Source organism: Sceloporus occidentalis, unplaced genomic scaffold, assembly GCF_023333645.1.
Source record: "Sceloporus occidentalis isolate IW3139 unplaced genomic scaffold, rSceOcc1.0.p SCAF_1, whole genome shotgun sequence".
Taxonomy (NCBI): domain Eukaryota; kingdom Metazoa; phylum Chordata; class Lepidosauria; order Squamata; family Phrynosomatidae; genus Sceloporus; species Sceloporus occidentalis.
This window is the reverse complement of record NW_028316981.1, coordinates 212199902-212227817: the sequence shown is the minus strand read 5'-3', so window position 1 is coordinate 212227817 and position 27916 is coordinate 212199902. Positions and strand designations below refer to the sequence as shown.

Below are 27916 nucleotides of genomic sequence, written 5' to 3'. Positions count from 1 at the left end.
CCAGGCAAGCATTCTCTGAAGATGCCAGCCACAGATGCTGGCGAAACGTTAGGAAGAAACTCTTTTAGAACATGGCCACATAGCTAAAAAAACCCACAAAAAACTAAGGCAATAAAAGCTGAGGTGGAAAGCAGAGGAATTTCCTCTAAGGCTGCATCCACACTGCAGAAATAATCCAGTCTGACACCATTTTAAATGCCATGACTCAATGTTATGGAATCCTGAGATCTGTATTTTGTTGTGGCACCAGAGCTCTCTGAAGGAGGCTAAATGACTTGCAGAACTACAGTTCCCAGAAATCCATTGCATTGTTCCATGACAGTTAAAATGGTGTCAAACTGGATTATTTCTGCAGTGTGTCTTGCATATACAAGGCAAACTTGGTCCAGTTATTGCATCTGACATATGCATAGTGTTGTTGTTGCTGCTGCTGCATGCCTTCAAGTAGTTTCTGAATAATGTTGCTTCAGAAATTATGAGCCACAGGTACATTTCAGTGAACCCAAATAGTTAGCTACTCTTGTTCTTTTGTGCCTTAACAACAACAACATAGCATTAGTTTTGTGTGTTTTGGATAAAAAGTTTGCTGATCCATGTCGAACTCCTCTTCTTTTTTGTGGTGCAGGGAACTATCCCTATTTTTTCCATATTATTTTTGTCTCTTGATACTAAATTTTCTATTAAAGAAGTAATGCCTAGGAACACCCAAGTCTATTTTGTTGACTGAGGTACAGCTGTTTCATAGCATGACCTATTATCTTACCCACTGCAGCTATTGTGCACAGAAGCCGCTGCTATAAACAGCATTCTATAAATGTTTTTAAAGGTACTGCAGGAGTACTGCAAGTACTTCACAAGTTGAGCATCAGTCAGCAGTGTGATGCGGCAGCTGAAAAAGCCAATGCAATTCTAGGCTGCATCAACAGAGGTATAGTGCCTAGAGATCAAGGGAAGTAATAGTGCCATTCTATTCTGCTTTGGTCAGGCCTCACCCAGAATACTGTGTCCAGTTCTGGGCATCACAATTAAAAACGGCTGTTGAGAAGCTGAAGTGCACAATATTTCACAGAACTAAAATTCCCAGAATTCCATAGTATTGAACCTTGGCAGTTAAAGTGGTCTCAAACTGGAGTATTTCTGCAGTTGAGATGCAGCCTAGGGTAATTGTTTACATTGCAGCACAGTGGTCTTGATCCTCCCATAGAACCGGCAGTCAGGAAGCAGAGGGAACCATACAGCAGAACTATCTGTGGACAGTGGCATAGACAGGGGGCATTGCAGACTGACCACATCAGGCTGCTGGAGCTGGCACTGGGCCAGGTACAGGATGCATGGTTGTCCCTCTTTCCAGATTTAGTACAATGGATCCTTGGTATCTACTGGGGTAGGTTCTACTGGGGTGGGACCCCACCATGCAAGATGACCACAAAGGAAGACAAGGCACCATAATATGTACGACTTTCAAGAAAAATGTAGGACATGACAAAAATAAAAGCTAAAAACACTAATAAAAATATCAATTCATGCTTCTTAGACATGTTCAAACCTTTCATGGGGTTTTCCTGGCAAATTTCCTCAGAGGGGTGACACTATTTTTGCCACTTTCAAATATTTAGAAAATAGAGAGTTGCTTTCTAACATCGAAACTACAGTAGTAACTTTGGAGGGTAAGTGTAACTTTTAAGAGTAACTCCCCAGGTTCTGTTTTTCCCCAGGGAGACTAGATGTCATAATTGCAAGGAAGGACAAGGCACAGTAAAATGTAGGATGTACAAGGAAAAAGGAGGATGTGATCAAATAAAACCGAAAAGCACTCATATAAATATAAATTCATGCTTGTTAGTCCTGCTCCAAATGGATGACATTTTGGAAATTCTCCTGGTCAAAAGGTTAAAATGGAGGAGACATCCTGGAAAAGAAGGGCGTTTGGTCAACCTGCTTTTTGCACACTCCTAGATGTACTGTAGGCAAAGAGCATTTCAGCTTTATTCTCAAGCAGACTAGAGAAATTCCTCTTCCTTCTCTGTGTGTGAAAAGAAAAGAAAAAGTGTATAGATGTCCTTCACTGATACCTAATGCATATCTGGCAGAAAGTGTGTGGAAAGGGCCCACATAACTGACATTCACCATGGCTCAGTTCAAAATACAGTCAGCCATCCATATCCATGGACTTAAGCATCCACTGCTTCAAAGTATTTTAAAAGTATATACAGTAAATTCCGAGAAGCAACCCTTGATTTTGAGGTGGTTGTGGTGGTCCTGGAAACAAATCACAGAGGATATCAAGGACCCACAGTATCTCCTTGTTTAAAATAAGCAGCTGGTCAGGAGGTCTGTATATGTCACTGCTCAGGATTGTCAGACATCCATTAATTTATAGGACACCTCCTATTTACTGTCTCTAGAATTTAACGTTGTGTGCCTTCAAGTCGCTTCTGACATATGGCAACCCTAAGGCAAACCTCTCATAGGGTTTTCTTGGCAAATTTCTTCAGAAGGAGTTTGCCATCGCCATCCTCTGAGTGTGAGTTGCCCAAGGTCACCCAATGGATTTACATAGCTGAACCAGGATCCAGAGTCATAGTCCAAAGCTCAAATCACTCAAACTACTGTCCCTCAGACAGGGTGACCAGACATCCTCCTTCTTCAGGACATGCCCTTTATTTCAGCCTTCTGTCCAGGAGGAATTCCAAAATGTCCTCCATTTAAACTTGTCTAAGAAGCATGAATTTCTATTTATATGAGTGTTTTTAGCTTTGATTTGGGCACATCCTACATTGTCCTGGAATATCCTACATTTTGCAGTGCCTTGTCCTAATTTGTGGTTAGGAGGACATCTGGTCACCTCAGCGTTTCATAGTGTCATAGAATATAAAAGAAGCTTTTGATTTCGGACACGACAGAGAGCCAAAGCGTTCATAATTTGTCCAATGTTGATTTGGCAAACTTTGAGCAAAGTTCATGTTATTTTTTTCCTGACATTCCCCAGCTGTTCAAACCATTTACTTTGCTTTGGAGGAGAAACTCAGAAATGGTTTAGTTTTGCTGTATCTTACCTTGGGCAGCAAGTTTCTTCTTGCTAAATTTGCAAGAGTTTCTCAGCTGATGGCAAGAACTGAGCACTGTTCTGCAAAGAGAAAAAGCAAAGTAAACTCCAGGAACTGAATGTGAAAGAGGGAAAAATATCCTTGTAAAGTGAGACCTCTAGTGGTATGTAGATGTGCCTCATCTGCTTTGCTGGGTAAGTCCTATGTTTCCCCACCTTTTCTCAGATGAAAATAGGGAAATGCTGGCATAATTCCCTCTACTATGGTGGCTGTGAACTTCCTTTTATAACCAAAACTGCACCAGCCATGCACAGGAGGGAAATATTAGCAGGCATAGTGGTTTGAATGTTAGACTTCAACTACAGAGACCAAGGTTTGAATTCCATGGCTAGAATATATGTCTGGGCCATGTAAACCCACTGGGTGATCTTGGGCAAAGCACAGTCTCTCAGCCTCAGACATAGCAAAAAACCCTTTCAAGAAACTTCCCAAGAAAACCCGATGATAGGTTTTCTGACTTAGGTTTGACATAAGTCAGAAATTACTTCAAGGCACACAACAGTGGGAAGGGAAACTCCTGTGAGTGAAAGAAAAGCAAAATACACACACACATTTAGTGGCCATGGAATACAGTGGGACCCTGGTATTTGCTGGGGTTTGGTTCCAAGACCCCCGTGGAAAAATCCATACATGCTCAAGTCCCATTAAATACAATGGCATAGTCAAATGATGTCCCTTTTATAAAATGGCAAAAATCAAGGTTTGCTTTTTGGAATATTCAAGCTGTGGACGCTTGAATCTGTGGATTAAAAAAAACATATTTATGGATGACTGTACTTTTTCTCTCAGCACTGAACTGTAGCCTGTGGCACAGAAATTAAGGAGCAGAGCACTCATTCAGGCCATATGCCTTAATGCTGATTTGAAACATTTATTTATTGGCACTCATGTCAGGATCTTTGATGCAATGTAGAGCAGGTAGAAACAGTAAACACACAAGCAAAAAACGCTAATGCAACCCATAGGCCTAAATTCTGTTGTTAGGTCTGACTAGGGTAGATGTATTAAATCAGTGGGATTTACCTGCATGTTGACTCATCATTCAACAATTTATTGAACAGGTCTACTACCCAATCTGGGATTAACCAAGAACATGTTACCTGCAAATAGTTAAAACTGCCAGATAGCTACCACTGGTTTTAAGGACTGGGTCATGCAAAAACTAAATTAGCTGCCCATCAGAAGGATGCTCTCTGTCCATGAGAAGATGAAGGGCAAATGGCATGGAGGATATGGCCAGGCAGCCATAGTACAGAAGGTTGGTAAGAAGGTGGCTACACTGAACCACTGGCTATCATCCAGCTGGAATTCAGTAAACAGAAGGGCCCCACCCTATGCTTAAAGCATATCCTTCCTATACAAATGCACATGTGCATAAAGGGATATGTCAGAAAAATCAAACATACTTCAAGGTCCACCTGCTGTTCTTTATGAATGTGAGAGGTACATTTTTTCCAGGCTATACTAGATGTTAGAAGGTCAATTTACTTTGTCTTTCAGAATATTTTAAAAGAGTATGCTGTGCCCATGAAAAACGTCACAAAAGGAAACAGCTCCATAAATGTCAAATTCAGTAGATTAGCTATAGGATTACTACTCTGTTTACTGGTATTGCTTTCATGACTTTAATAGCAACCTTATACATCGAAACAAAGAAAGTAAAAGAACAGGTTCTGTGCTGCTAGAATACAGCTTTGAGCGTCCTTGAAGTACCTGGAGAAGTTACTTGTAGAGCTACAGCTGCTACAATCTCTGATCAAACTTTGGGTTATTAACAAACTCTGCTTTAAATGTACAGTGGGCCCTTGGTATCCTCTAGGGTTTGATTCCAGGACCTCCCAGGGATACCAAAATCCGTGGATGCTTAAGTCCCATTACATACAGTGGTGCAGGGAAAATGCAATTTCATATATAAAGAGGCAAAATCAAGGCTTGCTTTTTGGAATTTACATTTTTATGAATATTTTTCAAGCCATAGATGGCTAAATCCATGGATAAAGAATCAGTGGATATGGAGGGCAACTTGTACTGCAAAGGGAGAGTATTCAGTTTATACAATTAGCATAATCCACTGGTAAATCTGTCTTTAAGATCCTAGTCCAGGCTGCAGGTGGAAGGGCCACGGATCTCCATACATTCTTCAGAGGCTGATGTGGGATAGGTAAGAAATGCTATTAGAAAGTGAGGCCAGAAGATCACCCGCAATGCAGGATATAGGCATGTCTCAATGCTAAGCAAATATAAAACAGATCAATTTCAAAGCTTCAGAAAAGGTTGGGTGTGTCCTCCTGCCAACTGTTATTTAATTGACAAAGCATGATTAAATAAAAATGATTTTTTTCTCTGTTGAGAAAGCCAGTCTTAAACTTTATTCAGTCCAAGTCTGATAATAATTAGAACAGCATATAAATTCTTATTCAGCAGCTGTAAACCATAGAATCATTAAACTGAAAGAGACCAAGAGGGCCAACTAGTCCAGCTCCCTGCCATACAAGCACATACAACTAAAGCATTCCTGAGAAATGGCCATGCATTCATTGTTTAAAGACCTCCAAAGAAAGAGAGTCCACCCAAGCTCTTCCATAGTTCCTTGTATCCCCCCATCCCTGACAATGCAACATAGGACTCATTCAGACTGGTTATTTGTGCAAATTTATATTACACCATTTAGTTTTGCTTATTTATTCTTCTTTATGAGCCAATACAACACAGAGGTTTGAGTGTTGAAGCATGACTCTGGGTACCAGGGGTCGATTCCCAGTTTGGGCATGAAACCTGTTGGGTGACCTTGGGCAAGTCACATCAAAATGTCACTTTTACAATTCGCCATTTTAGCGTTATAAATCTATATTTTTTAACAACAACAACAACAACAACAATAATATCAGCCTCTAGCTGTGCACCTTACCACAAAAGCAGTAGGTTCCTGTTGTGGGAAAGATCAACCTTCATCCAAAGCCTAACCAGTTTAGGGAAAGCTTCTACTGATTCCCTTCCTCTACTTTTGAAGCATCAACCCAAATTGAAATTGAGCAATGTGTGTATCGGTGAATGGATGATTTTTCAGAGTGCAAGAATCTATTGGTTTGACTGCTAAGGCTCTAGTGTGTGTGTGTGTACATAAATACACACACACACGAGCCTTAGCAGTAAAACTAATAGATAGGCTTCATCCCATGCATTTGATGAAATGGACTCTCTCTGTATATATATCTCATTAAGAGGAAATGTGGGGAACAGCAAAAATAGAAAAGATGGCCATCTGTCAGGGATGCTTTGATTGTGAGTTCCTACATGGCTGGGGGTTGGACTGGATGACGCTTGTGGACTCTTCCAACTCTATGATTCTATTACTTCTATGACACCCGGGTAAGACCCAGTGCCGGAATGCCTTATCATTTGGGCGCTTGGCCCTGAAAATGTTTGCTATCACTTGTAAAGACTATTTGGATGGATTTTAAAATTTTTATTTTCCTTCTTTCTCCTGGCTCTGTTCCTCCACTCCTATTTTTGTTTTGTTTTTGTTTTCTTTTTCTCTTCTCTATTTCCCCCCCATCTGTTTCTATTTTCTTCGTGTTTTTGTTTGTGACAGTCTGTATATCAGTAGTGTCACTGGGGGAGGTGTGGGGGGTGAGGACTGCACTGGGTGACACCCACGGAAGGGGTGACACCCAGTCAGCCCCCTGACATCATCCCCCATGTTCCGTCCCCCGCACACACATTCCATCACACCACGCACTGCTCCATGCCCTGCCACCTGTGCAGCTCCATGTCCCGTGCACACTCTGTCCCCATTTGCAGCCCTGTCCTTTTCCTGAAGAGGAAAAGCATGGGACTGCACATGGAGATGGAGCGTGCACGGGATGTGAAGCAGGGTGCATGGGGGGCATAGAAGAGAGCACAGGGTGATGGAGTACATGCAGGGGACGGACACCCCATCCTATCCTTTTCTGACATGGGGAGAGGGAGTGTATGCCATTTCCAGCATGGGGAGTGGAAGCCCCACCACTGGAAACCCACCGGAAGCCCTGCCCTGGAAGCCCCTAGAGATCTCCCCCTCCTGGAAGCTCTGCCCCTGCTAGCCCCACCCCATCACCTGTCCCAGGTGAAACCGGGTGCAAGAACACCACTGCTGTATATACATGTTGGCTTTTTAACTTTTGAAAATTATTAATAAATATTATTTGCTTTTTTAAGAAATTAATTATAGTACAGATCCTGTGTTTAGCTGAAATGCTAATACTTTACTAAATTAAGCATAATTCCTTTCTCTTCAGATATTTTTTTCTTATCCTTTTTTCATTGTGAGTGTGTATAATAGCGTGTGTGGCAGCAATAGCATGTACAGTATTTGCATTGTGCACATCAACTATTAGTATGGGAGTTTCTCTGGCAGGCAAGCTAGGGGACTACTCAAATATCATGTCAGTTGTCAAAATCTTTTCATTGTACCTTAATGGCCTCCATTGATATATGACTCCAGTCTTTATATAACTCACCTAAAAGAAATGTCAATCCCAGAGTTTTCAGTTTGTGAAGGTTCCTAGGGGTTATTCAGACACTGTTTTTGTTAGCACCACTATCTGAATAACCTTACTCACGCATTCCGTTTTGTTGTTCACACTGTTGTATAAACCAAAACCACATTTATGTGCATCTTTGCATGTTCTGTTGCCCACATGTGTCAGCACTGCAAATAAAGACGGAGTCGATGATGTATTCAAAACACAGTCAAGGCATGCAGAGTTTTATCCCAGTTTATCTGAGGTGTGTTCACATTGGTTCTTCACACAGATGACAATGGAAATTTTTAGGAAAACTCTGGGGAAAACCCAAGATTGATTATCCGGGGTTAAATGGTGTTTTTAGCAGTCCTCCCCGGAAACTTAATTGGATGCATTTGAAATGCATGTGAACAACAAAAATTCAGCCCACATTCTACTGGGATTATTTTGACTGTTTGAAAAACCCCCTAAACATCTTCACTATTCCAAAGCTTCAAAGACTGTTTACTAAAATGTTTGCAAATTGTCTTTCTTGGAGGAAGGCTGGGATAATATTGAATAAATGAACATTTTGCCATGGCATCAGCTTATGAACCAGTTTTTATTCATTTTGTTAAAAGGAAAGGGAAAAAGTCCTATCAGTTCAGGTTGCTCACTGGAATAATTTTGAAATAATGAGGAAATTGAAATAGTTATAGAGTTCCTGTACTTTGGATCAAACACTAATCAAAATGGAGACTGCAATCAAGAAATCAGAAGAAGACTAGGAATGGGAAGGGCAGCTATGAAAGAACTAGACAAGATCCTAAAGTGCAAAGATATTCAACTGAACACTAAAGTTAGACTCGTCCAAGCCACTGTATTCCCCATCACTATGTACGGATGTGAAAGCTGGACAATGAAGAAAGCAGACAAGAGGAAAATCAATTCATTTGAAATGTGATGCTGGAGAAGAGTGCTGAGGATACCATGAATAGCCAAAAAGACAAACAAGTTACGAACATACTTTACTATAAGATGACCTCATGTATAAGTCGAGGGCAAGCTTTGGGGTCAAAGTAATGGATTTTGCTATGACCCGTGGATATGTCGAGGGTAAAACTTAAGGATACAGTATATAGCAAATGATCTAAAGCAGTGATGGCAAACCTTTTTAGGTTCGTGTGCCAGGGGGCAGGGCTTCTGCCCCCTGGAATGGGGCTGCATGCTGGGGTGGGGCTTCTAGCCCAGGGGGTGTGGCTTCCACCCTCCATGGGCGGAGCTTCCACCCTCTGGGCGGGGCTCTTCTGTCTTTTTCCCGGCCCCCAGCTGTCTCTCAGAGTCTCCATCCTTAAAAGTCTTTAAACAGAGGCTGGATGGCCATTTGTTGGGGATGCTTTGATTTAGATTTCCCGCATGGCAGGGGATTGGACTGGATGGCCTCTTCCAACTCTATGATTCTATGATTAATATAGGGAGGGATATAAATATTTTAGTAAACAAATTAATTAGTAAATACATAAATAAGGCTGCATCCGCACTGCAGAAATAATACAGTTTGACACTGCTTTAACTACCATTGGCTCAGTGCTATGGAATCTTTGTGTTTGTAGTTTTGTGAGACATTTAGCCTTGTCTGTCAGATAGTTATGGTACCACAACAAATTATAATTCCAAGAATTCCATAGCATTGAGTTATTGTTATTGTTGACTGTCTCCAAGTTGATCCTGACTCATAGCAACCCTATGGATGTGATATATCCAAGACTCCCTATCCTCCGCTGTTCTGCTTAGGTCCTGTTAATTCATACCAGGAAATTGGGAATATTATGGCTTGGTATGTAGTCTTCTTTTTCTGCATCCCTCCCCCTTCCCTAGCATTATTGTCTTTTCCAGTGAGTCATACCTTCTCATGACACGGTCAAAGTACACTTGGCCCTCCTTATCCATGGATTTTTTATCCACGGATTCAAGCATCAAGAACTTGAAAATATTTTAAAAATTAAAAATAAATTCCAAATAGCAAACCTTGATTTTCTATTTTATGTAAGAGGCACCATTTTGCTATGCCATTGTATTTAATGGGACTTGAGTATCCATGGATTTTGTTATCTATGGGGCATCCTGGAACCAAACCCCAGCGGATAACAAGGACCCACTGTACAACAACCTCAACTTTATCATCTTGGCTTCCAGGGAGATTACAGGCTTGATTTGTTCTAGGACTCATTTGTTTGTCTTTTTGGCTGTCAATAGTATTCTCAGCACCACATCTCAAATGAATTGATTTTCCTCTTATCTGCTTTCCTCACTGTGCATCTCTCACATCCATACCTGGTGATGGGGAATACAATGGCTTGTACAATTCCAACTTCTGTACTCAGTTGTATACAGTGGGCCCTTAGTATCTGCTGGGGTTTGGTTCCAGGATCCCCCATGGCTTCCAAAACCCGTGGATGCTCAAGTCCCATTAAATACAATGGCCCATACAGAAAATACAAAAAATAAAGTTTGCTTTGATTATATATATATATATATATATATCCCATGCATAGTTGAATCCATGGATTAAGAATCTGTGGATACAGAGGGCCAACTTTATCTTTACATGTTGGGATCTTTTCTTCTTCTTTTATAGATGCCCTCTCCATTCTTAATCTTTTTCTGATCTCCTGACGGCAGGAGTATGATCCAAGGTATGCGAACCCTTCTACTATTTCAATTTCCTTAATGTTTAGGTTATGGCAGTTAAAGTGGTATCAAATCAGATTATTTATGCAGTGCAGATGCAGTGATAGGGCTCTTTCACACTCTACATATATAGTGCTATGATTCCACTTCAACTATCATGGCTGCATCCTATGGAATCCTGGGGTTTGTTCTTTGGTGAGCCAATAGAGGAGCTCTTTGGCTGAGAATTTTAAATGGACCTTCCTAAATTCCCAATCCCTAGATTGCATAGGATGCATAGCTAAATACCATGAAGGCAATAGATCCCATCTTATCTTGGAAGCTATACTGAGTTGAGCTTGCTTTGGATTCAGATAGCGGACCACCCAGGCAGGGTGACCAAATATCATAACTACAAAGGAGAACAAGACACTGTCAAACATATGACATTCTAGAAAAATTTGAACATCACCAAATAAAAGCTGAAAACAATAATATAAATGCATATGTTTTAGTCATACTCATAATGGAGGACATTTTGAAATTCCTCCTGGATGGTTGAAATGTAAAAAGATGGTTGAAATGGAAAAAGAATAGGTATAGTCACTCTGCACCAAAGTGACATTGCAGAGGAAGGCATTGTAAAGCCAGAGGTGATTTTCCATTTGAAATTCATGGGGTCACCATAAGTTGACAGAGGACTCAAAGGCATGCACTTACATGCATACTTGTTGTTGTGTATTCAAGTCATTTTCAACTTATGGTGACCCTATGAAGATCCTATCATGGGTTTTCTTGGCAAGATTTGTTCAGAGGAGGTTTGTCATTGCTTTTCCTTGAGCTGTGAGTGTGATTTGCCCAAGATCACCCAGTAGTTTTCATGGTGGACTGAGAATTGGACCTTGATCTCCAGAATCATAATCCAACACTCAAACCATTACACCATGCTATCTCATAGATGCACATAGATTGCTATAATTGTGTAGTGTGAAAGGTCAATATAATCTATAGTAAGTTGTTGTGTGCCTTCAAGTAATTTTTGACCACTCAGGTGAACCTGTCCTCTTTTCTTGGCAACATTTGTTGGGAAGAGGTTGACCTCTGCTTTCCTCTGAGGCTGAGAGAATGTGACTTGCTCAAGATCACCAAATGGATTTCCATGTCTGGGTGGGGAGTTTAACCCAGGCCTCCACAGCTGTAGTCTAACAGTCAAACCCTTACACTACACTGGGAAAGACATGCCCACAAATCCTATTATAGCTGTATAGATCTTGGAAGCTAAGCTTAGTACAGGGTCAGCCCTGCTTAGTACTTGGATGGGAGATCACCAAGGAATACCAGGCTGTATTTCAGAAGGAAATGGCAAAACCATCTGAGTATTTCTTACTAAAAAAAAAACACCCTAGGAAATTCATGGGGTCACCATAGGTCAATAGGCACATAAACACACACAAACCACTCACCATTCAAAACCCACATATTTTTTATAAACAGCTTCATTAGAAACAGTTGTCTCCCCACACTAAATTGTGTATGTTTTGTGTGTTCAAGTCATTTCTGGCTTATGTTAAGCACTTGCAAATTTCCTTGCCAAAGGGGCACAGACCCTCCCATCTAGGAAGATTTATTTTCATTTTAGCCTTCTTTTTTAAGGAAAACAAAAACTAATTGTGTTCTTTGTATCTGTGAAATATGCTCCTGGCTAGAGAGATATTGTTGCTTGACAGCTCCCAAATCCATCTTGAGCCAGCTAACCTTTGTAAAGAGGTTAAAAAGAAGAACCCAGCCTCTTGGATGTGTTTATTCCAGAAGGGTCCTAATGATCTCTGTTCCTTCACCTCACCCACACTCCTCCTTCAGGAATGTTCTCACTTGAGAAAATTCCAGATTGCACATGGAAATAAACCATAACAAGTGGTAAAATTTGTCATAATATATATATTTTCTTCTTGTTAAGATGATGGCCCTCCAGATGTTGTTGTACTGCAACTATCAGCATTTGCCACCATTGTTTTCTGGATCGCTTGGACTTGCAGTTCAACAGCATCTGGAGAACCGCATGATTCCCACTCTTGTTCTCATTTGTGCATCAGGAAACTGAATCTTTTCCTATCTTTGTGATTCAACTTTTCTTTCCATACATTTTTTCTCTGTTTAACGCCTGAGAGCTGAAGGGTTTAAAAGAAAAGATTTTAAAGAGGGTGCTGTTGTTGCTGTAGACATTTGAGTCATTTCTGACTTATGGCAACCCTCTCAGGGGTTTTTCTAGACAAGTTTCTTCAGAGAGGGCTTGCCATTGCCATCCTCTGAGGCTGAGAGAGTGTGACTTGCCAAAGGTCACCCAGTGGGGTTCCATGGCTGTGCCAGGATTCGAATCTTGATCTCCAGAGTCACAGTCCAATACTTAAACCATTAATTCACCACACTGGCTCTATTTTTTTTAATTATGCTTTTTATCATTTTTAATTGTATGTTCTAAATTCTTTTAAAATATTGTTAGATGTTTAATTATGTTTTAATGTTGATCTTTTGTGTATTTGAAACAATTTTGTATTTTAATTTGTAAAGTGCCTTGAGTCCTGGTGTTTTAAATAAAGTTAATAACAATTTCACTTCCTTTGCAGGTTGTTCCAGGTTCTCTGCACCTCCAGTTCCCATCAAGTTATTTCCCCCCCCTTTCCAAAGTCTCTGGCATTTGCTGTCCACACGTCCCTTCAAAACACCACATTACCTTTTCCATTCAAATCATCCTAGGATCCTGTGGACCGTTACACGCGGGCCTTAAAGTACAGATTGGGTCCGTACTAGGGTGAGGAAGGGGTGTCCCTTCCAGACACACCTAACCCTAATATGGACCCAGTCTGTACAAAATGGCGGCGCCCTATGTAGATGGCGCCGCCATTACGGCATCACGAGCACGCCGCCTCTATATGGGGCAGCGTGGACGTGATGTCGTCACACCGCGCCAGGGTGCATAGTGAAGCCCTTTCCCCAGCCGCAGGAGCTCCGAAACGGAGCTCCTTTTGCCATTTGCGTCGCTGGGCGCAGCCAGCAACGCAGAGGAGAAAGGGGCCCCCTTTCTCCTCCTCCCTGCCATCGCCGGGTGTCCTTGGGGCTTGAAGCCCCAAGGACACCCCCTTCCAGGCCACGGGGAAGCAGCCTTTTGCCGCTTCCCCGCAGCCTGAAAAGCGGCGGATCGGGGCCTCGGAGGCTGCCGTTCTGGCAGCTGAGGCCCCGATACACCAGGGAAAGGGGCAGGTACAGGCCGCCCCAAACGGGCGGTCTGTAACCCACCAAAGATACTACTCTAAATCCTCCTTTCCTTCCATCCTGTCCATGTTCTTGGTCATCATTTGCACTGCAGAAATAATGCAGTTTGACACCGCTTTAACTCTCATGGTTCCATGCTGGAGGGCTCCTTGTTATCCACACAAGACTCTTTTCTATAGACTTTCCTATATCGAGTCACAGATCTTTAAATCCTTGCTGTCCTTTCATCTTTTCAAATCTCAGATGTACAATTTCAATTCATTTCCATGTAATAAAAATGTTTGTGAAGACCTGTCTGTGTGTCTTCCTTCCTCAGATTTGTGGCATTAACCTGCCTTTGCAAACCACTATGGGTTCAGTGCCAAAAGATCTGTCACACATGCTTCATTTGCATGTATGGAAGGCGCCTACAGCCATGCAATTACAGCAGATTTCATAACATCCTCTCCTTTTACTAGGCTGAAAGTCAGGTATAACAACTAGTTCTTGTACCAATGCCAGATCTGTAGGCTGGCAGTGTCAGAAGACCTGAACATGCCCCAGATACCAGGAATGTATGGGCACTGGTACTTGTTCTGGGCATGTTCTAGAATTGTCTTTGCCTTTGACAAAAGAACCCATTAACCTGATGCATTTAGATATTCACCCAGGCAGATAAAAGCTTTTCATTTGCAGAAACAAACCAGAAAGTTTGTTTCTGGTTGCAAAGGTGGTGTGGTTAAGCATTGGACTACAACTCTGGAGCAATTCTCATGGCATTTTTCAAATCCTATCCATTGTAACAGGGACTCCAGTCATTTCAGAAATGTTGTTGTGTGTCTTCAAGTTGTTCCAACTTATGGAGACCTAAGGCAAAGCTATCACAAGTTTACCTTGGGAAGATTTGTTCAGAGGGGGTTCCTCTGAGAGAATTCCTCTGAGAATTCACAAAATACATGTTACAAGCTTTTAAAGCTCCACTGACTTCTTCATCAAAGATGTTAAAAATCATACATGAGGGGGGGAAATTATGACAATGCAAGTCCCAAGCCTCCATTTTGTCAAAACGTGGCTGTCCTCAGTTCAGGTAGTCCTGGAGGGAAATTCATGCAGGCAGGCAGCCTCCTCCTTCTGGCCATGTGGGTACTCCATGTACCATGTAGGCACTTCAATTTCTGGAATACCTGCATGGCAAGGAAACTAAAAAGTTATTGCAGACTAGCTGTTAGCCATAATTGAATCCAAACATCATTGCTTTAGTGGCCTTGCAGTCTACTTTTTAAGAAGTGTTTGAACACAATCCTCCTTCAGAAGAATCATTTAACAATTTTCACTACTGAACTTGGCATTTCGCTCTAGCAGCTTTTACGAATTAGGATGGACAGAGGTCTAGTGAGCTAAAGGATAGCTTCACCATATTAATTTGTCCACATCCCTCAGTTTTTAGTGCTGCTGTGTGGTTAGGTTTTCTATTTTAATAATTATTTCTAGGGTTTCTCTTTGCTTATACCATTTCCATTTAGTTTCAGTATTGTTTTAGATGCGTTATTGGTGAAACTGAATTTTGGTGTAAACCATTCTGGTGTTTTTTTTTGCATCCCTGTGAAACTCTTTCTTGCAACAGACTGCTGCAGATTACTAGTTAATAAAGAACTATGGGAGACTTTCTACAAAAAACCCCGAGGCAATCAGGTAATTTCAGTTTAGAAAATAACATAGGCACCATAGATGTTTACACGAGTGTAAAACTATGTGAAGAGTGCTATACTAGCATGTGGGTCACTCAATGCAGTACCTTCAAGAAAAGCAAGAGAAAAGTTTGCCTTGATTTGGGCAGCAAAGCACAACCCACAGCCAAGAAAAAAAATATGTAGGCAAGCAGAAGCAAACACAAATTGGGGTTTCATCAGGACAGTGGCTCTATTCAGTGCCTTTATCCTTAGGAAAGCAGGCATGGGTTTTTAATGAACCACCAAATGGGCAGGACTATTTATTAGGGGTTTGACCATACACTTCTACTATCAGAGCCACATCCCATTCATCCCACTCTTTTCTCCAGCTCCAACCCTGGACAAGTGGTTTTCAGCTTCTTTCTTGGTACTTCCAATAATGGATGCTCCACAAAATTTGGCATTTATTTAGAAAAGCTGTGTAAACACATGGCTCAAACTACAGCCATTCTCAAAAACCCATTAGTGGCACAAGGAATGAATATGCTTCCTGATTCTCTGCTGTTTTTAAACTCTTTCCATGTATAAAATTTCAAGCATCAGGATGGTTTCACACTGTCTTAAGAGTGTAACAAGATTATGAAACAAGATGAAATAAAAAGGAAATTAAACAGAAGGGCAAATTATGTAGTACAGTGGATCCTTGTTATACGCTGGGGTTTGGTTCCAAGATCCCCGTGTATAACAAAATCCGTGTATGCTCAAGTCCCATTAAGTATAATGACATAGCAAAATGGTGTCCCTAATAAAAAATGGAACATCAAGGTAAATTTATACTTTTTGGAACATTTTCAAACTGTGTATGCTTAAATCCGTGTATAAAAAATCCGTGTATAAGAAGGTCCGACTGTAGTTGGCAAGGTATGTGTTTATGTGTCAGTGTAAATCTATTGCCATGACCTATTAATCTGTACAGACCTATTTGGGACCAGGGCTTCAAGTAGGGATTCACAAATATCGGAAGCTGCAAAATATGACAATTATAGGGGGGGAGGGGGGAGTCCACAAAAGTACCAAACAGTTTTTAAAGCCGCAGTTAAACAGGGAGGAACTCATAAGAGTAAAATGTGCTATATGGTTAAAGTTTGCTACTATTTTCTGACTTATGACAGAACCTAATTGCAGGGGTTTTTTTTGTTCAGAGGGGGTTTGACTTTGGCTTCCTGAGGCTGAGTGTTTCCAAGGTCACCCAGGGGATCTACATGCCCAAGCTGTGATTTGAACCCTGGTCTCCAGAGATACAGTCCAACACTTAAAACCATGTGCCATGCTGGCTCCTTGGTTGATACAGCACCATAGAAATCAAATTCTGACTCTTGTCCACAAGGTATTTGGATTTCAATTCCCAGAATTCCTCCATTGTTAAACTGGATGGGACTTTGGGGTGTTGAGATCCAGAACACCTGGAGGACCAGTATGAGAACTGCCGATAGAAATAACATAACTCAATAAAATCCCAGGTTTTTATAGACAAATGCAAAGAGTTATGCCCCAAGGGCTCACTTCAAAGCCTGAAATAATGATGGGATGGTGGCTCTCCTGCTGAGAGATACACTCCTTCCATTTTACCAGGGGCCAGCTGGTGAAGCCAATGAAGAAATAAGCTCAGAGTTGCAGTCCAACATAGTCTGGAGGGCCACACTTTTCCACCTCTGTCATAAAGCAGAGAATAAAGTAAACAGCTATACAGCCAGAGTAGATTTTTTTTCCAACTTCAAGTGATCTCAGGAGCCCTCTTCATGTTCTTCATAATGATCATGTGGTTGTGTAATAAGGTTCCTGTCGGTATTTTAAAAGACCCAGCATGATGTAGCAGTTAGATGATTGGACTAGGACTTTGGAGACCAGTCTGAATTCCCTGCTCAGCCATGGAAAACTAGTGGGTGACCTTGGGCAAGTCACATTCTCTCAGCCTCAGATAAAGGCAATGGCAAATCCCCCTCCTTGAAACAAGTCTTGCCAAGAAATACGGTGATTTGAAAGGCAGTAGTTATTTTCACATAAAGGAATAACAGTTTCTTGCTGATGTTTCATGTCCTATGCCAAAGATGCAATATTCAGTATTATGTCAACAAGAATTATCAATATGGGCAGATACTATGTAAATCCCAAGTCTACAGCAACTCATCCTTCAGAGACCACCTGTGTGCAGGAAGTATAATAATGACCACAACACAATTTTCCACTGCAAATTTTATTCATTTATAAAAAAACTTCAGCTACATTAAATATTCCATCTGTACCTCTTCTGTTTCTATACAAAAAGCCTAGATTTCCATAGGTGGGAACCTGGATTCTGACAGTCAAGCCTCTTGATAGATTGCTAAGATGCACAATTCTGCCTGATACAATGATCAGAGGGATAAACCCATCCTAAATGTTCTTTCATCACACTATCCAGTTTTTGGGTTTTTAAAGACCCAATTTGGAACCTTCTCCCATTCTATAGGAAGACCAGCACCACCAAGTCTGACCCTTTCTAAGTCGGTAACTGGCTCTCTTCTTTCCATTAGCAATGAATATTCAGATCTTAGGCCTTTTATAGACAATACTTATGAGAGGTAGACAATTACCTAGGGCCCCTGAATAGAAGACAAAACTCTTTCAGGCAACCACCTTTGCACTCTCCTCTGGATCAGTTACCTCTTGTGAATGAACTCCAGCAGAGGAGAGAGGCCCAACCACCCCTGTGTGAGGAGGTTTCCTTGACTCATACTCCATGGCTTGCTGGGCCCTGGCCCTCCTCTCTGAGCTCCAATGCCGGAGAGGAATAGGAACACCTTGGAAGCTTTGGGCCCTGGTGAGGGCAGCCTGCAGCTCTTCCGCGTTGCTTTGAGCTTGCTGGATTTTTTCTTTGACATCAACAGGGAGGTCCTCCATGTCAGCCAGGACCTGCAAGCAGTTAGCATACATCTGCTGGGCAACGGTTTGGGATACTTTCAGAGCCTGGGATGCCATCTGTTATAGAAAAGAGGCTTATTAGGGCCATGCGGCCATCACATACCAACTTGAGACATTGACTTGAATGAGTCCAATGACATTTGCAAAAACAATACACACCAAGATGTCCACCAGCACAAGCCCATTTGTTCATGTATTGGTCAGTGATGCCAATTATTTAGCCTCACACACCTCAGTAGAGGTTCTTTTTTAAAGTCATACTCTCTCAGCCACAGGGGATGGCAATAGCAAACCCAGATGCTGAAGAAATTTGCCAAGAAAGCCCCATGGTAGACTCAGCTCATGGTCGCCATATGGCAGAAATGACTTGAATGTAGACAACAACAACAACCACTCCTTAGCCCACATGGCCATGCTGACCAGAGTATTCTGGAAGTCACTTCCACTCCTTGCATTGGTGCCAACATACCTCCTCCTCACCGAACTGACTGAACTCAATGAACTGGCTCCGCTTTGGCCATCCTCTGACATATTCTTGAAACATCTGTCGCAGCTTCTCCTGGCCTTGTTGAAATTTATACTCCCATGTTCGCAAGGTAAATTTCATCTGGAAGAGTTTTGGAAACAGTGCCATATAATACAAACACAATCCTTACAGATACTGCCATTCTTGGCTCTGAAGCTACACCGCCTGCTCATTTAGTATTGGCTGTTACCCTTCTTTCAACAGTTTCCTAGAAGATACTCTACTTAATTCAGCAACAAACAAAGCATTCTTAATGATTTCCTCCAACAATTGTGCCACCCTCCAAGGTCCCACCAGACCTAGCCAAAAAATGACAGTAGTGAAGTTACTGGGAGCTGCAGTCCAAAAACATTTAGAAGGTTGTACAATTATCACCCCTGTTTTTAGGGATGACAACTGCTCTGCCTGCAAGACTAGTCTCAATGAACAGGACTGAAATATTAGGCAAAGTAGGAGCAGGGAGCCTTTGGCTTTCCAGATGTTTCACTGCAACTTTCCCTGTCCAGAAAGGTTAATGGTAAGGGACTGTGGGAGCTATAATCAAAAATATCTGGAGGGCAACACAATCCCCCATCCCTAAGTCAGCTGGAAGAATTGTACTTTTCCTCTCAGCACTGAATTGCAGCCTGTGATATGTAGAATTAAGGAGCAGAGCATTAATCCAGGCCATATGCCTTATTACTGATTTGAAACATCTATTGCCACTCACCCTGTCAAGGCCGCTGAGGCAACAGAGAGCAGGTAGAAACAGTATATAGTAAATAACAAGCAAAAGATGTTAATACAACCCACAGGCCTAAATTCTGTTGTTCTGACTAGAGTAGAACTATTAAATCAATGGGATTTTACATGTTGACTCAACATTCTGGGATTAGCCAAGAGCATTTCAGATGCAAATAGTTAACCGCCACAATAACTACCTCTGGTTTTAAGGACTGAAAGTCATGCACAAACTAACTCAGCTGCCCATCAGAAGCTCAAAAGCAATGGAGATAGCTTGCTTTATCTTGGAAACAGCACAGCTGGGGGAACTGAGAAATTCCTGTCATCTGTACCTGACCTAGTCTTGTGTTGTATGATGAAGACCAAGGAATTGCCCATCATTTACATGTGCACAATATGCTACTCTGTAATTACATTTTATGTAGTGCTTCAAGAGGAAGGACCCTGGTTTTTTCCAAACAAAGCATCTGCAGAACCCTTCTGCAACATCCACACACAGATCTTGGAACAAACAATCCAAAGAGGTCTTTCCAGTTCTTACCATGTACATGTATTGCTCAAACTGGAACAGGGTCATATCGATAGTTCGTTGGACTTGTTGGATCTTTTCTAGGGTACTGTAGTAGGCTCTCCTACGAATCTTGGCTGAGAGTGAGCTCAGACGCATGTAGTAGCTCAGATCATTCCTTAGTATTGGCATAGGAATCTCATCAAAGTCTTCCAGTACTACAGATTTTGCCAGGTCCACTACAGAAAAGAAAACTGGGTCAGAAGGATGACAGCATAGCCACAGCAGTTTAACGGAAGTCAATGGCTGCTGCTATTATTATTATTATTATTATTATTATTATTATTATTATTATTATGCACCATTCATGTACATGGCACTTTACAAACAGCTAAAGAATAAATCTTTATTCAATAATAAAAATACTATAATGCAATATTAAAACACAAACTCTTTATCAAGTAATCTGAGAACATTGCCATCATAAACAATGGGGGAAAACAGGGTGAATTACTGAGATTATTATTTGGATTAGTCGGATTTTAACATGTAGTTTTTAATCTTATACTGTTTAATCTTGTTTTAAGGGGGGCATTAGGTATATATGGATGTGTTTTAACTTGTTGTACGCTACCTTGATTGCTTGGCAAAAAGCGGTATAGAAATAAAATTTTTATTTATTTTATTAGATCATTTTATATGGCTAATCACACTTCATTTCTTCCTCAAAAGGAAGAGTCCTGTGAGTTCATTATGACTATAGTGAGATGCCCCAAAATATCAGTCCATGTAGCTGTTTCTTCCTCCTTTATTCTCTACCTGCTGTCAAATTTTAGGTAAAAAGGCATCTTGGGGCAGGTATTTCTGCTGGTAAGCACTATGTCCATTGAAGCTATTGTACAGAGAAGACAGTGAATGTTTTGCTGTTGTCTGCCTTCAATTTGTTTCTGACTCATGGCGACCCTATCATGGGGTTTTCTTGGCAGGATTTGTTCAAAGGTGGTTTGCCATTGCCTTCCCTGAAGCCGAGAGAGTGTGACTTGCCACCCAGTGGGTTTCATGGCCAAGCTGGGAATTAAGCCCTGGACTCCAGAGTCCTAGTCCAACACTCAAACCATAGTGAATGTTTTACTGAGTAAATGATATTGGTCCAGTTAGCTCAGTATTGTTTCTACCAACTAGTAATGATGTGCCAGGATTTCTCCACCCTGGTACAGATACCAGGGATTGAACATGGGACCTTTTATAGACAAACAGTCAAGACAGAGTTCTGGAGATTTTGGCAGGTTAGAGAGCACTACCTCCAACACTTGATTACCAAAGGGGAAAGCACTTAGGGGAAGGCAACCTTTTTGGCCTCAGGACCACATTCACCAGAAATGCTTCTACCCCCCCCCCTCCACACACACACTCCTGTATCATTTAAAGGATGGGAAGTTTAAACCTTCCCTCCTTGAGCACTGAGAATTCAGGGACAGGGTCATGAAAGGTGAAAGAGAGAAGAACACTTGCAACCTCATAGCAACTCAGTCCAGTCCTGCTGTTTTTGGAGAACAGCTATCTCAGTAGCATCAGAATTGCTGGAGGGGGGGGGGAGGATTATCTTACAAGCATCTCCCAATTCTCCATCCAGCAATCCTAGCTGATCAGGAGGGAATAGGTGGAGTCACCAGTTTCATAAGATGCATTGGGAATGGCCACCAAAGGCTGTATGGTAGCAACAATTTGCCACCTGACTCACTGAATATTTCTAGCACACATTAGTAGAACAGGTGCAGATACCAACATTGTTTCAATCCCCATCTTTTTAAGTTACATATCTGAGATAACCCAGAGACTGTCCTTACTTAGCTCTATATCTGTTATTGGGAGATATTCATCTACCCATTCATCTGAATGGTCTAACAATCTGCCAACACGGTAAATCATCATCTGCGCAACATCAGACTCCATCACATTATCCATGCCAATCTTCATAGCAGACTTAGCCATCTCCTGGGCAGCCTCTGTGACTCTTGTATAAACAGGTGTCAAGGACTCTGTGAGAAGGCCTCTAGCACCAGATACAACCTGAAAAGAAGACCAAGGGGAAGGAGATGGGATCACTGCATCAAGATCAAAAAGCAAAAAGTAATAATAAAACCAAAGGTTCAGTGCAGTCTCTACCAAGAAGTTTCAAAAGATCTCCAGACCTTTGAAGGCTCAATGGGCTCTAGTTCCCAAACACTTTGAAATTAAACAGAAGGGATGTTTACATTTCCCTAGCATTTACCTGTGTAGCACTGCTAGATGAGGATCAGTAAGGGAGAGAAAGTAAGCAAATGGTTAATATAATTGCACAACACCCCAAAACCAACTCATGTATTCCTGAACTTTTTGTCAAACTTAGGGCATCAGCTTAGCAGTGCAGTCATGCCAGAAGACAGCAGCAGCTGCACCTCAAGCCCAAATAGAGCTGCACCTCAAGCCCAAATACAGAGCCGTCATGAGATCTTCTGTCCCATCAATTTTGCATTTTCTACACCAGGGTGGGAGGACCTGTGGCCTTCCAGATGTTGTTGGATCAGGGCCAACATTTGTCTAAAGCAACGCAGCAAATGTAACCTCTCGCACCAAAGCTGTGATGTATAGTTTTGGCAAGTGAAGTAGAAAATCCCACATATACCTCTCTCCATCTGTGGCAGTAAAAACATTAACAATAAAAAAAAATCTAAGTAACTAAAACATTTTCTGACCTTTCAATACATCCTAGATCTGCTGCTTCACTCTGCCTAACCACAGGGCTGACCTTACATTGAAACCATGGAAATCCCTGAAATCATTGCTAAGAGTGTGGTCTAGTAACATCTGGTTCCCCATATGCCTCCCATCTACCAGAGGTTAACAAAGCACAGCCCTCTAGATATTGCTGGACTGCAACTCCCATCAGCCCAAGCCAGCATGACTAATGGAGAAAGACTGGCAATGGAGGTCCAACATCCTCTGGAGGGCTAGCCTTTGGCAGTGTAACACTGAGTAAAGGTTGAGCCACTACCTGGTCCACCGTCTGATGTACAACTGGGAATGTCTCCTGTAGCACGTCAAGAGACTTGCAGGCAAGGGTGTCCACTGCAGTAACTGTAAAAGCAAAAGAGTAGTTCAGGTTCTTGTTAGCTTCTTCAGCTGTTTGAATGCAGGGGTTTAGAGTCTGACTTATTTGCATTTGAGCCAGACTTTACTTACTAAGACACAGGGGCTGACTGGCAAGAAATGTCAGTGTCGGGATGGACTCCCCACCACCCACCCCAACTCTATCTCCAAAGTGGCGTCATCCAATCTGCCCGACCAGATGGCAGGTGGCATCTGATGTTTCTGCGGTGCAGCGTTTACACATGCTGTGCTGAAGAAATGTAGAAAGGTCATGGCAGTTTTTTCCTGCTCCAAAAAGGAGTGGCATTTTGCCACTTTTTGGGGGGCTGGAAAAATGCCAGATTGGGGCTGTGGCATGCAGTTATCGCAGCCCTGATCTGGCAGTGTTGGCTATGCTGATTGTGGTTTGTGGAAGTTGTAGTCCAACACAACTGGAAGACACGAAGTTGGGTAAGAGATTTGATGGCAGGAAGGAATACTTCCTTTTAGCATCATTTGAAAGGGAAATCATCCATGTCTGGCAATGGCTGCCAATGTGAAGAATGATGCTCTTCCATCCTTTGCCCAGAACTCAGCCATGAAGAGGATACAGTATCTCTAGCCTTGATCTGACAAACCTTCCAGCCACTCATGAGTCAAATTCCTAGGCTTGCCTTCCTGGTGTTAAGAAACTTTGCATACTTAGTCAGCCTTTCTGAAACCATGGGCCTTCAGCCATGGTTGGCCTACAATTCCCACTGCTGCTGATCATTTGTGGATGATGGGGAGTGTAGTCTCAATATCTGCTGAGAGTCACAGATGGGATTTCCCCCCAACATAAAACAGAAGGACAAGTTTAATGCACACATTTGGGTCTACTGGCCCATAGTTATTTACTTACTTTGATGTTCAAATTTATCCAGAAAGGGCTGTGCACTGCTTGCCGCTGTAGATGCAATAGCCTTCACTCCCACCTCAGCCCTATCACAGACTGCTTGGATAGCTGGATGGGACTCCTTGGCAGAAGTGTAAGTTGCAGACACCTTCTCATAGGCAGAGCTGACCAAGGGCAGTTCAGCTACCCTTTTAATGACACACTAGGAAGAGACGTCATATAGAGTCACATTTGTAGCACCCTCACAGAGGCTCCCTCTTGTATCTAAAGATCTCTGTCTGAATTCAAAACAGCATCAAAGACCAGTCTCTTCCAGCAGGCTTAGCCAGATAATTTTTAAATGGTGAATTTTAAATGTGGATTGTTTTAGTATGTGTGTATCTTGTCCTTTTAAATTGCATGCATGTCCAAATTTAAATTGATGTGTATTTTAGCTGATGTGGTGTGTCTGTTGATTGTTGTTCCTCACCTCGATCCATGGGGAGAGACAGGTAAGAAATATCATCATCATCATCATCATCATCATCATCATCATCATCATCATCATCTAATTTGGCAGGGATGAAGCCTACTTGGCCTTTGATGCAGTGATTTTAGAGCAATGGTTCCCAAACTTTGGTCTTCCAGATGCTTTGGACTTTAGCTCCCAGAATTCCTGACCATTGATCAAACAGGTGGTGGTGGTGGTTTCTGGGAGCTGGAGTCCAAAACACCTGGTGGACCAAAGTATGGGAACCACTGTTTTAGTGTCGGACCAGCATTTGAGAGCTGCAGCTTCTTGTCCCTACTGAACTATGACACTCACTGGGTGACCTCAGCAGTCATGCCTTCTCAGCCTAACTTATCTCACAGGGTTATTGTGAGGAGAGAGGGAAAAGATCAACATGTACAATCTCTTGGGCTGACAGAAAAAAAGATGGGGATATACGTATTGTTATGCAAATAAAACTGTTCTCCCCACCATCAGAAAAGAATTTGATTATCCACATATTTATGGAACAAAAAACTGGAAAGCACATATTCATAGTGGAGGAATGAAAGGAGATAGAAGTCCCACATGTTATGTGATGGTCCAAAAACATTTATTTCTTTAAAAGCCCACTGCCTTTCAGCCTTTATCACCTTCAGGGACTATTATCAGAAATTTCTGGAGTCGCAGTTTGCACTCTCAAAGTGGACCATCTGAGTGTTAGAAGAAAGCGGGGGGGGGGGGGGGGTCCCACTTTGGTTGAGAGTGCAGACTGCAGCTCCAGAAATTTCTGATAATAGCCCCTGAAAGCAGCCAATTGGTAAAAAAGGCTGAAACGCACGGTGGGCTTTTAAAGAAATAAATGCCTTTGGACCATCACATTCTTCCACTATCCTTTCATTCTGCCACTATCAGCATATTTATGCCAAAAGGCTTCCCATTATCTGTTATCAGTTCTTTTGTCTCAGCTCTCATCTCAAAAAAACAGATAGGGCAAGTCCCATACACTAAAGGTCTAATAATGGTTCTCCTATCCCCAAAATGAAGCCTGGGCTGCTTGTAAAGAAGAGAAACATCAAAAGGTCCAAGAACAGTATGCCATGTTAGCTTTTAGAAAGAACTAGTCACTATTCAGGTTACTCAACAGCTTGTTACTGAGATCCAGACAGGTAACTCACTGAGTTACTTGTTGATGGGGTTAGTAACACAGGACTTCCATGAAGGTGGAAAAAGAGAAAATACCCCCGCACACTTAACTCTCAACTCTTTCTCTGGCAGCATCAGTGCATCTTCTCTCTCCCCCGCCCCCTAAAGCAGTGATTCCCAAACTTTGGTTTTCCAGGTTTAGGACTTCAGCTTCCAGAAGCCACAGCCATCTTGGCCAATGGTCAGAAATACCAGGAGCTGAAGTCCAAAATATCTGGAGTACAAAGTTTGGGAACCACCACTCTAGAGTCTCTCTTTCCATGTCATTCAGGGGCAGGTAAAAAAGAGGAAGGCCAAAAAGGCAGGCTGGCTTTACATAAAAAGAAAGAAATTCCAGTTCATCCAAACCTGTACACCATTGAAAACCTACCAGACGCTCATCTTTGAGGCTTTTCGGGCTAGCGGCCTTTGCTGTTTCTTCAGCAGAAGACATGGTGAGGATGAGCAGGGGAGATACTGCAGAAATGCAATATTGATATCATAAAAAGGAGGGGGGGGGGGAGAAAAGAAAGAAAAAGTAATGTGGCAGCACTTTTATGATGAACTGGTTTTTATTTTTGCCTGCTTGGGGGTTGCATGATCAGTCACTACTGGCACACAGTGGTGTAGGGGTTTGAGCATTGGATGAGGAATGGTAGGAGACAGTGCAAGCCAATGTGGTGTGGTGGTTTAAGTGTTGGATTCTAGAGAACAGGACTTGAGACCAGGGTTCGAATCTTGGCATGGCTATGTAAACCCACTGGGTGACCTTGGGATATTCATACTCTCTCAGCCTCAGAGGATGGTCATGGCAAGCCCCCTCTGAAGAAACATGCCAAGAAAACCCCATGACACTACAGGTTTGCCTAAGGGTCACCATAAATCAGGAATGACTTGAAGGCACACAACAACAGGAGGCAGCAGTGGCTTTTACATCATCCTTCCTTGAAAGCAGGAGCAGGCAACTGGTTTGGCCTGGTTTCAAAAGTCCTAAGCAAGGAGAACTATTGATCCCTGCCCCCCCCCCCCCAGCCACCTCCTGGTATGGAAGAGAAGGGTGTTTTGGGCTCTTGCCTCACACATTCCTAGCACAGCAGATTAGACCCTTCCTCCAGGCAATGAAACCCTTCCCAGAAAGATTTCTTCCTGCCTCCTGACTTTGGAAAACAAAAAAGACAATGGTTTTCCTAATCACCATTTGTGTTGAAGAGGGTGGGGGTGAGGAAGGCATTGTGGTGCAGTCAGGTATTTTGAGGCCCAACTAGAGTGGGCTCATTGAATCAACAGGATTTACATTAATGGTTGACCTAAGAAATCATTATTTGTTCAATGGGTATACTTTAACTGGGACTGGCAACTGGATTTAAACCAGAGGTGTGTTCTGTTGTGTGTGCCTCAGTTTCCAATTTATGAAGACCCTAAGGCGAACCTATGGAGTTTTCTTAGCAATATTTGCTCAGAGCTTTGCCACTGACTTCCCCTGAAGCTGAGAGTGTGTGACTTGCCCAAGGTCACCCAGTGGGTTTCATGACCAAACAGGGAATCTCTTTCTATTGGCAGTTAAAATCAAGCATTTGCAAGACTTGAGCAGGGCAGTTGAAGCTGGGGGCCACAATAGCATGTCTTTCTGGCCCATTTGTAGGACTCCTAAAAATAAGCCACACATATCCCTTAGGCAGTTTTTATGCTGGAACCCCAAGAGGAGCCTTCAGAAAGGTAGGGCAAGTCCACCCAAGAGAATACCAGGTTTTGTGCAAAATGGCTGCAGGAGCAGCAGGGGACACTGCTAAGAATCTACCCAGAAAGGGCCCCATATCCCAAGAGGGCCATGTCTTTATTTAATATCAATCTCCTATAGCCTTTCAAGAAATGCATAAATAGAAATGCCCTTCAGACCAGCATGTGGTCTTTATTTGTTTTATCTCATATTTTTTGCATTGCAGGAGCCAGCATGGCATAGTGGCTGGAGTGTTGGGCTACAACTCTGGAGATCAGGGTTCAATTCCTGCTCAGCCATGAAACTACCTGGGTGGCCTTGGGCAAGTCACACTCTCTCAGCCTCAGGGGAAGGCAATGGCCAACCTCCTCTGAACAAACCTCACCAAGGGTAGTTAACAACAACTGCAAAGCTGGCTCTGTCATGGGCCTTCCCTTGAGGCTGAGAGTGTGTGACTTGCCCAAAGTCACCAAGATGTTGTTGACTAGAAGGCACACAATCAAAGGACTCTTGGTTCATTCATTTAGTATGAATATTTCAAACATCTATCTCCTGCCTCTCAAGCCAAAAGGCTTCCCATGGCAAGAGAAGCACATTAAACACACAAATAATTTAAAACAGACTAAAATGACTTTTGAAAACCA

General features: G+C 42.3%; 1 protein-coding gene across 1 annotated transcript; it reads right to left on the bottom strand.

The window, feature by feature from the left end:
• Positions 1 to 17844: 17844 nt before the first annotated feature.
• On the bottom strand, positions 17845 to 26015 carry LOC149323323 (perilipin-3-like). The gene is made up of 7 exons (XM_089539467.1): positions 25947 to 26015; positions 23908 to 24103; positions 22933 to 23015; positions 21746 to 21968; positions 19932 to 20137; positions 18611 to 18748; positions 17845 to 18198 (listed from the first exon to the last, which is right to left on the bottom strand). Exons 1-7 carry the CDS (start codon positions 26007 to 26009, stop codon positions 17845 to 17847), a joined length of 1263 nt encoding a protein of 420 aa, XP_089395593.1. The 5' UTR covers positions 26010 to 26015.
• Between the last annotated feature and the right edge of the window lie 1901 nt (positions 26016 to 27916).

Coding starts and splice junctions, on each gene's coding strand:
- LOC149323323 (XM_089539467.1), bottom strand. CDS start 26,009: ATGTCTTCTGCTGAAGAAACAGCAAAGGCCGCTAGCCCGAAAAGCCTC. Junction 21,969..22,932: donor TACATCAGACGGTGGACCAG/GTAGTGGCTCAA, acceptor TCTTCTTTTCAG/GTTGTATCTGGTGCTAGAGG. Junction 18,749..19,931: donor TTGAGCAATACATGTACATG/GTAAGAACTGGA, acceptor AAACTCTTCCAG/ATGAAATTTACCTTGCGAAC.